The sequence below is a fragment of the Rhinichthys klamathensis genome, unplaced genomic scaffold, assembly GCF_029890125.1.
Source record: "Rhinichthys klamathensis goyatoka isolate OS25496 unplaced genomic scaffold, OSU_Roscu_1.1 h1tg000409l_1, whole genome shotgun sequence".
NCBI classification, from domain to species: Eukaryota; Metazoa; Chordata; class Actinopteri; order Cypriniformes; family Leuciscidae; genus Rhinichthys; species Rhinichthys klamathensis.
In genome coordinates, this window is record NW_026606909.1 from 522501 (window position 1) to 540000 (window position 17500).

At 37.2% G+C, this 17500-nt stretch overlaps 1 protein-coding gene across 1 annotated transcript in view; it reads left to right on the forward strand.

The window, feature by feature from the left end:
- spg11 (SPG11 vesicle trafficking associated, spatacsin) overlaps positions 1–17500 on the forward strand; it is a 71272-nt gene that overhangs the window by 38556 nt on the left and 15216 nt on the right. Inside the window, exons 23-31 of the mRNA XM_056234948.1 lie at positions 756–864; positions 2002–2161; positions 3122–3403; positions 4375–4575; positions 6448–6555; positions 7363–7531; positions 10230–10444; positions 11243–11392; positions 15442–15979. Coding sequence (XP_056090923.1) covers positions 756–864; positions 2002–2161; positions 3122–3403; positions 4375–4575; positions 6448–6555; positions 7363–7531; positions 10230–10444; positions 11243–11392; positions 15442–15979 — 1932 coding nt within the window. The remainder of the gene's footprint in view (positions 1–755; positions 865–2001; positions 2162–3121; positions 3404–4374; positions 4576–6447; positions 6556–7362; positions 7532–10229; positions 10445–11242; positions 11393–15441; positions 15980–17500) is intronic.

The following is a 17500-nucleotide window of genomic DNA, read 5'->3' on the forward strand; positions in this document are numbered from 1 at the left end:
GCTAACATACTAGCGATGTTAAAACATGTTATTTGGTTAGACATCATGTTAGCAATGTACTAAAACATGTTAGCAACGTGTTAAAGTACATTAACAACATGTTACAACATACTAACACTGTACTAAAACATGTTAGTAATTTGGTAAGTCATGTTAATTCATTTTAGCAACATGTCAAAAGTGTTTGCAACATTGTAATTCATGCTAGTAGCAATGTACTAAAACATGCTAGCAACATGCTAAAGCATATTAACAACATGTTAAAACACACTAGCAATATGCTAAAACATGCTAGCAACATGTTCGTAATTTAGTAAGCCAATCGAATTCATTGTAGCAACATGCCAAAAATGTTTGCAACATGGTTCATGCATGTTAATTCATGCTAAAACATGTTAGCAACATGCTAAAGCATATTAACAACATGTTAAAACACACTACCAATATGCTAAAACATGCTAGCAACATGTTCGTAATTTAGTAAGCCATGCGAATTCTAGCAACATGCCAAAAATCTTGCAACATGGTAATTCATGTTAGCAATGTACTAAAACATGCTAGCAAAATGCATTAACAACATGTTAAAAGAAACTAGCAATGTGTTAAAACATGTTAGCAACATGCTAACAACATGCTAAAGCATATTAACAACATGTTAAAACACACTAGCAATGTGGTAAAGCACGTTAGCATTACATGTGGTGGTTTTAAAGCGATGGCATGTGCTGATTAGCTCCCGCTCTCTCTGTGCTCAGGGGAAAAGGCGAGTAAGTTGTGTACGTCTGAGAGAGCGACGGCTCAGGAGCTGCTGGTGGATCTGGAGACTGCAGTCAGAGACGGACTGGAGAAGAGAGGAATCAGTCGGTCAGTGTTTCAACAGTCACACACTGTGGGAAAACACCGCAGATCGGCACCTTTAGGGTTAAACTAATAGGGTTAATTTATTTTTATTTACGTTTTAGTCATTCTAGTACTTCGAATTATACTAGTGCTGGGCAATGATTAATCGCGATCCAAAATAAAAGTTTGTGTTTACATAATATATGTGTGTCTACTGTGTATAATTATTTTGTATATATAAATATACATGCATGTATATATTTAAGGAATATTTGCATGCATATAATTTATATTATATATAAATATAAATATTTTATATATAAATAACACGTTTTCTTAAATGTATACATGCATGTGTGTGTATTTATATATACAATATAATTATACACAGTACACACACATATATTATGTAAACACAAACTTTTATTTTGGATCGCGATAATCATTGCCCAGCACTAAATTTAACCTTATTTTATTTCAGTTAGTCGCATTTCTAATACGTTTTTCAACTAATATTTCTATTTGACTTTACTTCAGGTTTATTTCAATTAAAGGTGCAGTGTGTGATATTTAGGAGGATCTGTTGACAGAAATGCGATATCATATACATAACTATGTTTTCAGTGGTGTATAAACCCTTACATAATGAAGCGTTATGTGTTTATTAGCTTAGAATGAGGCGTTTCTCTCGACACACACCGCGGGTCCGCTTACACACACGTTTCTACGGTGGCCCTGAGCGGACAAACGCGTTTCGTCACTATGTTGTTCTTCATGATAAGAAGCTGCTAAAGTCAGCGAATAAAACACTGACACAATGATGAACAAACTGTGACAATAATATTCGCAATAACATCGTTTTACTGAATAATTAAGTAAACAATTTCTTAATGTATCTTTGTAAAGAAACCTCATTGTTTAACTGGCGACTCTCTGCTGTCTCAGACGACGACATCACTTCCTGTCGGCCACCGTAACTTCTGTTGGGTGCAGTTCACAACCTCACCACTAGATGTGCTAAAACTTACACACTGCACCTTTAACGAGAACATTTTTAATAGTTGTAGTTTTAGTGAACAATAAGTGCACTGATTTTGATGACCTGGTGATTTTTCTGTGTGTGTTTGTGTGCGTGTGTGTGTGTGTGTGTGTGTGTGTCAGCTCGTCGTTCGAGGCGGCGCAGGAGTGGGCTCTTCCGGTTCAGTTCTGCCGGCTCCACGCTCTTCCTCTGAGCTCCGCCTTCCCTCAGGCCTGCGCTCGCGACGCACACTGGCTCCACTTCCTGCTGTTCGTGCAGGTGCACCGTTACCCCCCCCAGCAGGTGCGTCCGTCACACCAGTCTGCCTTCTGATTGGCTGTTTATTTGATCACAGATTTTTGCCTCTTTTTTTTTTCTTTTTTTTACCTGTTTGTTTTGTTTTATTTTATCAAAATATGGAAAAAAGGACAAAAACATTTTAATCCCATTAAAATTTGTATTCTGTTTTAGTTATTTATTTGCTTGTTTGTTTATTTTATTAAAATATGGGAAAAAGATTAAAAACATTTTAATAGGATTAAATAGTTTACACTGGGATTCAAATGTTTTCCCCTGTTTTTTTTTATTTTATTAAAATAGGAAAGAAAAAAATTGAGTAAAATTAAAATATTTATCACTGTCTTTTTTTAAAATATGGACAAAATATTAAAAACATTTTAATGGGATTAAAATGTTTTTGTCCTGTTTTTTTATTTATTCAAATATGGAGAAATGTTAATGGTATTAAATTGTTTTGTTCGTTATACCTTAAAATAAGGTATAAAGATTAAAAACTTTAATGGAATTTAAAAAAATGAATAGGATTTGGAAAAATAGGAAAAATTTAATGTTTTTGTCCCGTTTTATTTATTTATTTTATTTTAAATATGAAAAAACAGTATTTAAAACATTTTAATGGGATTAAATTGTTTCTTTTATTATATTAAAATATTGGGAAAAGATTAAAACCATTTTAATAGCATAAAAATGTTTTTTTTAATTTTATTAAAATATGGGCAAGGGGAGATTAAAATGTTTTGACCCCCATATTTTAATAAAACAAAACAAAACAAACAAACACAAAAAGTTTGTTTTGTTTTATTAAAATATGGGGGTGGGGGGTTCAAACTAAAACATTTTTAATGGTATTTCTACTTACATTTACGTACATTTCATTCACGACCTGACTGTTGCACTGTAATATTATATATATAAACAACATTTCTGATAACACAAGCTTATATTTTTGTGGGGTTTGTCCAGGTGAAGTCTCTGGCTGCCGGGTTCAGTCCGGCTCTGCAGTCCCACATTTCCCTGGCGTTCCAGGATCTTGATCCGACGAGCTCCCATCAGCCTGCGGTCGAGGCCCCGGGTCCCCCCCGAGACGAGGCCCCGGGCCCCCAACGAGACGAGCCGGGCCCCCCCCGAGAGCTGTTCCAGGTGCTGCTGCAGAGCCAGGAGAAGCCCCGGCCCTGGAGGACCCTGCTGTGTGAAGCGGTGCATCAGCGCTGTCCTCCTCTGGCTGTGCTCGCCGCCTGCCACCCGGTGTGTGTACCAGAACACACACTCCTGCTGAAGCCTGTGCTAATGTTTCTGTCCTTTTTTGTCTGTTTGTTTTATTTCATTAAAATAATTTAAAACTATTCAAATCATTTAAAGGTATTAAATAGTTTTCCCCTATTTGTTTTGTTTTGTATTAAATTGAGGAAAAGATTACAAAATATTTTAATGGGAAAAAAATGTTTTTGTCCTCCTTTGTTTTGTTTTTTTTGTTTTTTTTATTAAAATAATTTAAAACATGGTATTAAATAGTTTTCCCCCTATTTATTTAATTTTTATTAAACTGAGGAAAAGATTATAATATTATAATGGGAATAAAATGATTCAGTCCTTTTTTGTTTGTTTGTTTTGTTTTATTTTATTAAAATAATTTAAAACAATTGAAACAATTTAATGGTATTTAATAGTTTTCCCCTGTTTGTTTGTTTTTTATATAAAAAATTTATATTGTTCAGGATAAAAACTGAAAATATTTTTAATGGGAATAAAATGTTTTTGTCCTTTTTTTGTTTGTTTGTTTTTGTTTATTAAATCGTTTTTTTATAGTTTATTAAATATTAAATAGTTTTTCCCTATTTGTTTTTATTAAACTGAGGAAAAATAAAACATTTTAATGGGAATACGTTGTTTTTATTAAAATAATTTAAAACTATTAAAATAATTGAACGTTATTAAATAGTTTGTCCCCTATTTGTTTTTTATTAAACTGAGGAAAACATTAATAGGAATAAAATGTGTTTGTCCTTTGTTTTTTTTTATTTTTTTTATTTATTATTAAAATACTTAAAAACAATTAAAACAATTTAATGGTATTAAATAGTTTTTCCCCTGTTTTTTTTTTATTTACATTTTTTTATTAAACAAGGAAAAAATTAACACTTTTTTAAAAATGTTTTTGTCCTTTTTTGTTTGTTTGTTTTATTTTATTAAAACAATTAGTGTGATTTGATTGACAGGGCGCAGAGCTGCTGCAGTGCCTCTGCGTGTGGATCCTGACGTCTGTCGATGATGATGTCACTCACGAAGCCGCCGCCCACATCAACGAGAGCCCCGCCCATCACGTGTGGAACCTGCATGATCTCTCCATCTTGTGGAAGATCCTCCTGTGCCGGAGAAAGATCAGGCCTCTGATTCGTGGCTTCCAGCTGTTTCAGAGGGTAAGAGACGCTCTGATTGGACGAGCCACCGTCTTAAACTGAAGTGTAAAGCAGATCTCAGATCATGATGAAGGCATCGCTCAATAATATGAGCAAGATATTTTGGTAACACTTTACAATAAGGTTTATTAGTTAATATGAACTAAGAATGAACAATACTTCTACAGCATTTATTAATCTTGGTTAATATTAATTTCAACATTTACTAATGTTATTAAAATTAAAGGTTGTATTTGTTAACATTAGTTAATGCACCGTGAACTAACATGAACAAACAATGAACAGCTGGATTTTTATTAACTAACATTAACAAAGATTAATAAATATTGTAACAAATGTATTGCTCATTGTTAGTTCAATATATATATATATATATATATATATATATATATATTTACACACACACACACACACTCATATAATACATTTATTAACTTTTTTGCTACTAATCGCAATCAATCGATTTCACAGCACTAATATTATATTAAATTAAATTATATTATATTTTAGGTCACTTTTTCCAGGCGGGACATGTTTTTGCATCAATATGTTGTTCAGTGTTATTTTAGCAATATTTGCATACTGTTATAATATTTATTAATATGTTTAATTAGCTTTTATTTATTTATATTTTTAATTGTTTTTTATATTTTGAGTTTTTATTTTTAATCTCAGTTATTTTGTAACATGCTTTTGTTGTTTTTATCAGTTTTTTTTAAATATTTCTATTTAGCTTTTAATTTGAATTTTATTTTTCAGGATTCTTTGATTTAATAGAAACTTCAAAACTGCGTTTATTTGAAATAGAATCTTTTGTAACATTTGAAATGTCTTTACTGTCACTTTTGATCAATTTAATGCATTCTTGCAATGTTTTTTTGATATGCATTCTCTGTGTGTGTGTCTGTGTGTGTGTGTGTGTGTGTGTGTGTCTGTCTGTCTGTTTGTGTGTGTGTGTGTGTCTGTGTCTGTGTGTGTGTGTGTGTGTGTGTCTCTGTGTGTGTGTGTGTGTGTGTGTGTCTGTCTGTCTATCTCTGTGTCTGTGTGTGTGTCTGTGTGTGTGTGTCTGTGTGTGTGTGTATGTGTATGTGTGTGTGTGTGTGTGTGTGTGTGTCTGTGTGTGTGTGTGTCTGTCTGTGTGTGTGTGTGTGTCTCTGTCTGTGTGTGTGTCTCTGTGTGTGTGTGTGTGTCTGTCTGTCTGTTGTGTGTCTGTGTGTGTGTGTGTCTGTGTGTGTGTGTGTGTGTGTGTGTGTGTGTGTGTGTGTGTGTGTGTCTGTGTCTGTGTGTGTGTGTGTGTGTGTGTGTGTCTCTGTGTGTGTGTGTGTGTGTCTGTTTGTGTCTGTGTGTGTGTCTCTGTGTGTGTCTCTGTGTGTGTGTCTGTGTCTGTGTGTGTGTGTGTGTGTGTGTGTGTGTGTGTGTGTTTCTGTGTGTGTTTGTGTCTGTGTGTGTGTCTGTCTGTATGTGTCTGTGTCTGTCTGTGTGTGTGTGTCTGTGTGTCTGTCTGTGTGTGTCTGTGTCTGTGTGTGTGTGTGTGTGTGTGTGTCTGTGTGTCTGTCTGTGTGTTTCTGTCTGTGTGTGTGTGTGTGTGTGTGTGTGTGTGTCTGTGTGTGTGTGTGTGTGTGTGTGTCTGTGTGTCTGTCTGTGTGTGTGCGTGTGTGTGTGTGGGTGTCTGTGTGTGTGTGTGTGTGTGTGTGTGTGTGTGTGTGTGTCTGTGTGTCTGTGTGTCTGTCTGTGTGTGTGCGTGGGTGTCTGTGTGTCTCTGTGTGTCTGTGTGTCTCTGTGTGTCTGTCTGTGTGTGTCTCTGTGTGTGTGTGTGTGTGTGTGTCTGTGGGTGTGTGTGTGTGTGTGTCTGTGGGTGTGTGTGTGTCTCAGGAGTCGCCGCTCATTTACATGCTAAACATGTATGAGTTCTGCTCCGACTACAAAGACTATCAGCGAGCCAAAGACAAACTGCTGGAGTTCCAGAAGTGTCTGCTCAATGTAAGCTCTCTCGCTCTCGTTCTCCTCGACTCGTGTTTCTGCTGGTGTTTTCAAAAGTACTGACTTCAGTACCAAGTCGATACTGAAACTTTAGAAATGTGAGGGTTTGAGCGCTGTTGAGCGGGATCATAAACACCTCTGATTGGCCGGTGTGTTCACGAGCTCATCAGATATGTCTGTGATTGGCTACAATGATCAGCGCTTCAAAATCATGTTGTAAATATGCAGATGAAACTCGAAAAATTACAATATTTTGCTGATAGCATCCATGTGGTTATCAGTTTGAATAAGGCAAGCGATATCTTTATCATAGTATCCTTTCATTGGTTAAAGATACCGCAGTCATTGCATCTGCTGCACTTTATTCGTACCATTTTGTTTTATTGGTTTATTTTTGTTTATGTATTTACCTTTTTAGAATTTGAAAGATAATAAAAAATATTGTTTGATCAGTGAGATCTCTGATTGAAGTCCTTGAAAACCAACAAAGTAGTGCTTGAAAAGTCCTGGAAGTTCATTTGACAGCGTCTGACTGTACGAACCCTGTGTCATATCCTTTTCCTAGCCATAGTTAAGATAAGATAATGCACATAAGAAATGTCATTTTGTAATAGCTTTTGTCCTAAATGTGTTAATAACTGAAGTTGCTATGGTTACCACACAGATAAGAGATTTCTAAAGTTAAGAGATTTCTGTAATGCAACAGCGCTCAAAGCGTCACATTTATAAAATCTAAGTACCGACTTGGTACCTAAGTTGGTACTTTTGACAACACTAGTTTTTTGCTAACAGTGTGTGTGTGTGTAGTTGCGGAGCAGCAGTGTCGTGTCGAGCTCAGATGTGCTGCCGGTCCAGTGGGTCGAGTCTCAGGCGTCGGTTCTGTTGCTGACGCTCCTGAAGCAGAGCCGGACTCAGTACGAGCTGCGCCGTCTGCTTCAGCTGCTGGTGGACATGGAGCGGCTGCTCAAATCCAACGGTCAGAGGGGTTTAACACACACACACACACACACACACACACACACTCAGTACGAGCTGCGCCGTCTGCTTCAGCTGCTGGTGGACATGGAGCGGCTGCTCAAATCCAACGGTCAGAGGGGTTTAACACACACACACACACACACACACACACACACTCAGTACGAGCTGCGCCGTCTGCTTCAGCTGCTGGTGGACATGGAGCGGCTGCTCAAATCCAACGGTCAGAGGGGTTTAACACACACACACACACACACACACACACACACTCAGTACGAGCTGCGCCGTCTGCTTCAGCTGCTGGTGGACATGGAGCGGCTGCTCAAATCCAACGGTCAGAGGGGTTTAACACACACACACACACACACACACACACTCAGTACGAGCTGCGCCGTCTGCTTCAGCTGCTGGTGGACATGGAGCGGCTGCTCAAATCCAACGGTCAGAGGGGTTTAACACACACACACACACACACACACACACACACACTCAGTACGAGCTGCGCCGTCTGCTTCAGCTGCTGGTGGACATGGAGCGGCTGCTCAAATCCAACGGTCAGAGGGGTTTAACACACACACACACACACACTCAGTACGAGCTGCGCCGTCTGCTTCAGCTGCTGGTGGACATGGAGCGGCTGCTCAAATCCAACGGTCAGAGGGGTTTAACACACACACACACACACACACTTTTTTTCTGATTTTTTTTCTTGCAATTCTAACTTTTTTTCTCGCAATTCTAACTTTTTTTCTCGCAATTCTGACTTTTTTCTTGCCATTCTGACTTTTTTCTCGCAATTCTGACTTTTTTCTTGCAATTCTAACTTTTTTTCTCGCAATTCTAACTTTTTTCTCGCAATTCTGACGTTTTTCTCACAATTCTAACTTTTTCTCGCAATTCTGACGTTTTTCTCACAATTCTAACTTTTTTTTCTCGCAATTCTAACTTTTTTCTCGCAATTCTGATTTTTTTTTTGCAATTCTGACTTTTTTCTTGCAATTCTGACTTTTTTCTTGCAGTTCTAACTTTTTTCTCGCAATTCTGACTTTTTTCTCGCAATTCTAACTTTTTTCTTGCAATTCTAACTTTTTTTCTCGCAATTCTAACTTTTTTTCTCGCAATTCTAACTTTTTTCTCGCAATTCTGATTTTTTTCTTGCAATTCTGACTTTTTTCTCGCAATTCTGACTTTTTTCTCGCAATTCTTATTTTTTTCGGCAATTCTGACTTTTTTCTCGCAATTCTAACTTTTTTCTCGCAATTCTGACTTTTCTCGCAATTCTGACTTTTTTCTTGCAATTCTGACTTTTTTCTCGCAATTCTAACTTTTTTCGCAATTCTGACTTTTTTCTCGCAATTCTGACTTTTTTCTCGCAATTCTTATTTTTTCTGCAATTCTGACTTTTTTCTCGCAATTCTAACTTTTTTCTCGCAATTCTGACTTTTTTCTTGCAATTCTGGCTTTTTTCTCGCAATTCTGACTTTTTTATTGCAATTCTAACTTTTTTCTTGCAATTCTAACTTTTTTCTCGCAATTCTGATTTTTTTTCTCGCAATTCTGACTTTTTTCTCGCAATTCTAACTTTTTTCTCGCAATTCTGACTTTTCTCGCAATTCTGACTTTTTTCTTGCAATTCTAACTTTTTTCTCGCAATTCTAACTTTTTTCGCAATTCTAACTTTTTTTTCTCGCAATTCTAACTTTTTTCTCGCAATTCTAACTTTTTTTCTCGCAATTCTAAATTTTTTCTTGCAATTCTGATTTTTTTTCTTGCAATTCTGACTTTTTTCTTGCAATTCTGATTTTTTTTCTTGCAATTCTAACTTTTTTCTTGCAATTCTAACTTTTTTTCTCGCAATTCTAACTTTTTTCTCGCAATTCTGATTTTTTTTCTCGCAATTTTGACTTTTTTCTTGCAATTCTGACTTTTTTCTCGCAATTCTAACTTTTTTCTTGCAATTCTGGCTTTTTTCTCGCAATTCTGACTTTTTTATTGCAATTCTAACTTTTTTCTTGCAATTCTGACTTTTTTTTCGCAAATTCTAACTTTTATTTTAGCAATTCTGACTCTTTTTTTTTTTCACAATTCTGACTTTTTTTCTCGCAATTCTGACTTTTTTCTCGCAATTGACTTCGTGAGAATTTTTATTTTATATCTCACAATTTGGAATTTTTTTCTCACAATTGAAAGAGAAACTCAATTGTGAGGAAAAAAGTCCCATTACCTTTATTTTAATTCCATGGCAGAAACCAGCTTCCATACTTTTGTTCACCAAAGCTCCAATTGTTTGAGTAAAAATACAGTAAAATCAGTAATATTGTGAAATATTATATTACAATTTAAAATAGCTGTTTTCTATGTAATTTATTACTGTGATCAAAGCTGAATTTTAAGCATCATTACTCCAGTCTTCAGTGTCACATGATCCTTCAAAAAAAAAATCATCATATTAGAATGATTTCTGAAGGATCGTGTGACTCTGAAGACTGGAGTAATGATGCTGTTGATCACAGGAATAAATTACACTTTACTCTATATATTCAAATAAAAAACAGCTGATTGTTGTAAATATATTGAAAATATTGGAATAATATTTTAGAATTTTTACTGTATTTTTGATCAAATAAATGCAGCCTTGGTGAGCAGAAGAGACTCTTTCACACACATTAAAGAACTTTTTCATGTCATGTCATTAACAGGTCTGGACTTTAAGAAGCTCAGTCAGTTGAGTCAGGTGTTGTCGGACACTCCCGTGCCGCTGTCTGCGTGTCTCCTGGAGGATTACTCCAGGGCTGGTCTTCAGAGAGAGAGCCGGAGGATGATGGACGAGCTCCAGGAGCTCGGGCTCTTCACACAGGCACGCAGGGTTGCACAGTTAGCCGAGCTGCCCATCGACTGCCTGATCATAAACGAGGTGAAGGACCAGCAACGCATCAGAAATCATCCCTAACCCGTGTTTTTGGAGATTTGAGGAAGTCTGTGAGCAGATTGATCATAATTTAATTCATGTTATACACATTTTATAACGATAAAGCTGGTAATAAAATGCTTACTTTTTTAACTCTTATATGATTGTGCAAATAAACTACATTTCCCATAATTCTCTGCACGAGACCTGAATAATGAAATACACAGATTAAACGTCAATCAAACGTATAATATGCATCATTTGCTTTTCATTTTGCAGTTAAATATTATTATTATGGTAATATTTATTTTTTTAATAATAATAATGATAATATTATACATTATATAATTAACGTCTTTCTTAATTATTTGATTTTTTTATTTCACTGTGAATTATTACAATGGTATTATTTTGTTTGTGTTTTTAGTAATAATTATTATTATTATTTATTATTGTTATTAAATATTAGACTTTTTATTTCACTGTTAAATATTACAGTTGTGATATTGTTTGATTTTTTTTTTTGGTAGTAATAATACAAATATTAAATATTATTATTGTTGTTGTTATTATTATTATTATTATTATTATTATTATTATGTCAAAATTATATGTATTCTAAAACCATTTTGGCCAAAAAGCAAGCACAGCAAGCCTCACATTTTATTATCTAACTTTTCATCTGAAAGATTGCAGTTAGATCCCCCCTAGATTGCCTATAGTTCGGGAGCATTATAACTGGAGAAGTGTAGATGATCTGCTGCTTGACCTGACTGAAGCATCTCTCCTCTGTAACTCCTGAAGCTGCGGCGAGATCTGAGCGCTCATAAGCTCAAGCGGCAGTGGGAACGTCAGGAGACCCGGATGGGCTTCTGGAGACGATGTCATCAGCAGATCCTGACGGATCGTGTCCAATCAGAGGCCGCCTGTCAGTTCTTCCTGTCTCAGGCTGAGGTGAACCTTTACCTGCATCTCTCTCACTCTCTTATTGGACCTTTTATTGCTCTTTTCCATTTCATATTGACCGTCCACCTTAAGATAAAGTGTTCCTAACTCTACATTGTCTTATGTTGCGTTGCGTTGAGTTAGGTTACGCTAGGTTAGGGTAGGTTACGTTAGGTTACAGGTTATGTTAGGTTACGTTACGTTAGGTTAGGGTAGGTTACGTTAGGTTACGTTAAGTTAGGGTAGCTTACGTTAGGTTACGCTAGGTTAGGGTAGGTTACGTTAGGTTAGGGTAGTTTACGTTAGGTTACATAATGTTACGTTAGGTTAGGTTACGTTAGGTTAGGTTACGTTAGGTTACAGGTTACGTTAGGTTAGGTTACGTTAGGTTAGGGTAGGTTACGTTAGGTTACGTTCAGTTAGGGTAGGTTACGTTAGGTTACGCTAGGTTACGTTAGGTTACGTTAGGTTAGGGTAGGTTACGTTAGGTTACGCTAGGTTACGTTAGGTTACGTTAGGTTAGGGTAGGTTACGTTAGGTTAGGTTACGTTACGTTATGTTACGTTAGGTTAGGGTAGGTTACGTTACGTTAGGTTACGCTAGGTTAGGTTACGTTAGGTTAGGGTAGGTTACGTTAGGTTAGGTTACGTTAGGTTACGTTAGGTTAGGGTAGGTTACGTTAGGTTAGGTTAGGGTAGGTTACGTTAGGTTACGCTAGGTTACGTTAGGTTACGTTAGGTTAGGTTACGTTAGGTTAGGGTAGGTTAGGGTAGGTTACGTTAGGTTACGCTAGGTTACGTTACGTTAGGTTACGTTACGTTAGGTTAGGGTAGGTTACGTTAGGTTAGGTTACATTAGGTTACGTTACGTTACGTTATGTTATGTTATGTTACGTTATGTTACGTTAGGTTACATTAGGTTAGGGTAGGTTACGTTAGGTTACGTTAGGTTAGGGTAGGTAACGTTAGGTTACGTTAGGTTACGTTAGGTTAGGGTAGGTTACGTTACGCTAGGTTACGTTAGGTTACGTTACGTTAGGTTAGGGTAGGTAACGTTAGGTTACGTTAGGTTAGGGTAGGTTACGTTACGCTAGGTTACGTTAGGTTACGTTAGGTTACGTTAGGTTAGGTTAGGTTACGTTAGGTTACGTTAGGTTAGTTACGTTAGGTTACGTTATGTTACGTTAGGTTAGGTTAAGTTACGTTATGTTAAGTTATGTTACGTTAGGTTAGGTTACGTTATGTTACGTTATGTTAGGTTAGGGTAGGTTACGTTAGGTTATGTTACGTTATGTTACGTTATGTTACGTTAGGTTAGGGTAGGTTACGTTAGGTTACGCTAGGTTAGGTTATGTTAGTTTAGGTTACCTTAGGTTAGGTTACGTTAGGTTACGGTAGTTTACGTTAGGTTAGGTTACGTCAGGTTTTGGTAGGTTACATTAGGTTACGTTATGTTACGTTATGTTAGGTTAGGTTAGGTTATGTTACGTTACGTTATGTTATGTTATGTTATGTTACGTTATGTTATGTTATGTTACGTTATGTTAAGTTATGTTAGGTTAGGTTACGTTATGTTACGTTAGGTTAGGTTACGTTAGGTTACGTTAGGTTAGGTTAGGGTAGGTTACGTTAGGTTACGCTAGGTTACGCTAGGTTACGTTAGGTTACGTTAGGTTATGTTACTTTAGGTTACGTTATGTTACGTTAGGTTAGGGTAGGTTACGTTAGGTTATGTTAGGTTACCGCTAGGTTACTGCTAGGTTACGTTAGGTTACGTTAGGTTAGGTTACGTTAGGTTAGGGTAGGTTACGGTAGGTTACGTTACGTTAGGTTACGTTAGGTTAGGGTAGGTTACGTTAGGTTACGTTACTTTAGGTTACGTTAGGTTACCGCTAGGTTACGCTAGGTTACCACTAGGTTAGGTTACGTTAGGTTACGTTAGGTTACGTTAGGGTAGGTTAGTGTAGGTTACGTTGCGTTAGGTTTCGTTAGGTTACGTAAGGTTACCGCTAGGTTACGCTAGGTTAGGTTAGGTTACGTTAGGTTAGGGTAGGTTACGTTACGTTAGGTTAGGGTAGGTTACATTTGGTTAGGGTAGGTTACGTTAGGTTACGTTAGGTTACGCTAGGTTGCGTTAGGTTACGTTAGGTTACGTTAGGTTATGTTACTTTAGGTTACGTTATGTTACGTTAGGGTAGGTTACGTTAGGTTACGCTAGGTTACGTTACGTTAGGTTACGTTACGTTAGGTTAGGGTAGGTTACGTTAGGTTAGGTTACATTAGGTTACGTTACGTTACGTTATGTTATGTTATGTTACGTTATGTTACGTTAGGTTACATTAGGTTAGGGTAGGTTACGTTAGGTTACGTTAGGTTAGGGTAGGTAACGTTATGTTACGTTAGGTTACGTTATGTTACGTTAGGTTAGGGTAGGTTACGTTAGGTTATTTTAGGTTACCGCTAGGTTACCGCTAGGTTACGTTAGGTTACGTTAGGTTAGGTTACGTTAGGTTAGGGTAGGTTACGGTAGGTTACGTTACGTTAGGTTACGTTAGGTTAGGGTAGGTTACGTTAGGTTACGTTACTTTAGGTTACCGCTAGGTTACGCTAGGTTACCACTAGGTTAGGTTACGTTAGGTTACGTTAGGGTAGGTTAGTGTAGGTTACGTTGCGTTAGGTTTCGTTAGGTTACGTAAGGTTACCGCTAGGTTACGCTAGGTTAGGTTAGGTTACGTTAGGTTAGGGTAGGTTACGTTACGTTAGGTTAGGGTAGGTTACATTTGGTTAGGGTAGGTTACGTTAGGTTACGTTAGGTTACGCTAGGTTGCGTTAGGTTACGTTAGGTTACGTTAGGTTATGTTACTTTAGGTTACGTTATGTTACGTTAGGTTAGGGTAGGTTACGTTAGGTTACGTTAGGTTACCGCTAGGTTACCGTTAGGTTACGTTAGGTTACGTTAGGTTACGTTAGGTTAGGTTAGGTTACGTTAGGTTAGGGTAGGTTACGTTAGGTTACGTTACGTTAGGTTACGTTAGGTTACGTTAGGTTAGGGTAGGTTACGTTAGGTTACGCTAGGTTAGGTTATGTTAGGTTAGGTTAGGGTAGGTTACGTTAGGTTACGTTAGGTCACCGCTAGGTTACCGCTAGGTTAGGTTACGTTAGGTTACGTTAGGTTAGGGTAGGTTAGTGTAGGTTACGTTGCGTTAGGTTTCGTTAGGTTACGTTAGGTTACCGTTAGGTTACCGCTAGGTTACGCTAGGTTAGGTTAGGTTACGTTAGGTTAGGTTAGGGTAGGTTACGTTAGGTTAGGTTAGGGTAGTTTACGTTTGGTTAGGGTAGGTTACGTTAGGTTACGTTAGGTTATGTTACTTTAGGTTACGTTATGTTACGTTAGGTTAGGGTAGGTTACGTTAGGTTACGTTAGGTTACCGCTAGGTTACCGCTAGGTTACGTTAGGTTACGTTAGGTTACGTTAGGTTACGTTAGGTTAGGGTAGGTTAGTGTAGGTTTCGTTAGGTTAGGGTAGGTTACGTTAGGTTACCGCTAGGTTACGCTAGGTTAGGTTACGTTAGGTTAGGGTAGGGTAGGGTAGGTTAGGTTACGTTAGGTTAGGTTACGTTATGTTACGTTATGTTACGTTAGGTTAGGGTAGGTTACGTTAGGTTAGGTTACCGTTAGGTTAGGTTACCGTTAGGTTACTGTAATATTTTTATGTTATGTTACGTTACGTTATATAATATTACGTTATATTTTGTTATATTAAATATTTTTGCAGGTCACTTTTTTGTTTTTGCAGGCATCCATGTGTTCAGTGATATTGTTTATATACTATTATTTATTAATATTTGTATAAATTTAAATAAATGCAATACAGAGTTCCTTCTGGCTGTGCGAATGCAACCAGGAAAACGTTCCTAAGGGAACCGTTAGTTCTCTGGGAACCACCTTGGTGGCTAGTTCCTATAACCAAGTTCCTATAACTATCCGGTGCAAAAGCCGCTTATATTTCCATGACTAATCTTGTAGTTTCTCTCATGATTCTGTGTTTGTCCCGTTCAGGAGCCGATCCGGTGTGATTCTGAGCTGGTCCAGCTTGAGGAGCGCTGTCTCCTGCTGGGTCTAGCGGGTCACTGGTTGTCCCGCTGTGACGTTCCTCCACCAGTCCTGCGCCTCGGCCAGCTGGAGAAGCGTCAGTGGGAGTGTCGGATCCAGCGACTGGTTCTCCTCACGGCTCTGGAGCGCCAGAGTTTGTTCGCTCCCTCGGCTCTCTCCGAAGATGCCTTCGAGAACCTCCTCAAAGAGTTCTCCTTCTCCAGAATGTGGGCTCTGAGCGACCCGGTGCACCTGAGCCTGGACGGGCTCCCGGCGTCGGGTGACGAGTGCGTGTTGTCGGAGGACGAGCGTAAGGCGCTGGACGCTCTGATCGCGCAGATGCTGAACGAGGGCGGCGTGAACGAGGCTAGTCGCGTGTGCCGCTACTTCGGCTGGTTTCACAGAGACCTGTGGCTCGTTCTGAGGTGTCGGGGTTTAGCGTCCGGCGAGATGATGCCTGAACTTCACAGTCCTGATGGAGAAACTAGACGCAGTTTACCATCATGTGAGTCAGCTGTTTTTACATCTACAGTTAGTCATTTAGCAGACGCCAATGTCTAAAGCGACATACAAATGAGGACTAAAGCAAGCGAGTCGTCATGAAGAGGCAAAAACAACGCAAGAAGTGCTCAAAATACAAAGTTCATAGTAGCATAAGCCAGACAAGGGAGGATTAAAGGAAAAGATAATATAATTTTATGATTAGCATGTTTAGATGTCACATGCACATTCCCAACACAAAAACTAGGTATGCACCGATATGAAAATTTTGGCCGATACGATTATTCTTTATATTTCAAAACCGATAACTGATATATTGGCCGATAAATCAAAATGTATATAATTTTTGAGAGCCATCTGAAGCGTCTCATCTGAAGGAAATAATCCGATATTTATCGGCTTTAAGATATCGACCACATTTTTTTTATTGGGCCGATAACGATAACATTAAAAATGAATACTGATACTGATATGGTGGCCGATATATCGTGCATCCCTAACAAAAATGTTTGGAATTATGATTTTTTTATTGTTTTTGAAGTCTCTTCTGCTCACCAAGGCTGCATTTATTTGATCAAAAATACAGTAAAAAATACTGTAAAAATGATGTATTTTTGTTTATTGTATTGCGTTGTTAGCTTAGCCACATTCTAATGTATGACTGTTACTTTAATCACATTTTATTCAGTCCTAAAATAAATCCACAGAAAATATTTCCCACTTATTACAAAGCACACATTTCACTCAGTAATTTCATGTATTTGATGTAGTTTTATGCTTATTAGAGTATTGGGTAGTTAGCTTAGCAACATGCTAATGACAAACTATTATCTAAATCACATTTATTATTCAATACTGAAAAGAATCTATAGAAAATTCTTCCCTAATATCACAAAGCAAACATTGCACTCAGTAATTCTTTGTTTTCATGTACAGTATTTTTATGCTTATTAGAGTATTGAGTCGTTAGCTTAGCAACATGCTAATGACAAACTATTATCTGAATCACATTTATTATTCAATACTGAAAAGAATCTATAGAAAATTGTTCCCTAATATTACAAAGCAAACATTTCACTCAGTAATGCTTTGTTTTCATGTACAGTATTTTTATGCTTATTAGAGTATTGAGTCGTTAGCTTAGCAACATGCTAATGACAAACTATTATCTGAATCAAATTTATTATTCAATTCTGAAAAGAATCTATAGAAAATTGTTCCATAATATTACAAAGCAAGCATTTCACTCAGTAATTCTTTGTTTTTATGTATTTTTATGCTTATTAGAGTATTGAGTCGTTAGCTTAGCAACATGCTAATGACAAACTATTCTCTGAATCACATTTATTATTCAATACTGAAAAGAATCTATAGAAAATTCTTCCCTAATATCACAAAGCAAACATTGCACTCAGTAATGCTTTGTTTTCATGTACAGTATTTTTATGCTTATTAGAGTATTGAGTCGTTAGCTTAGCAACATGCTAATGACAAACTATTATCTGAATCACATTTATTATTCAAT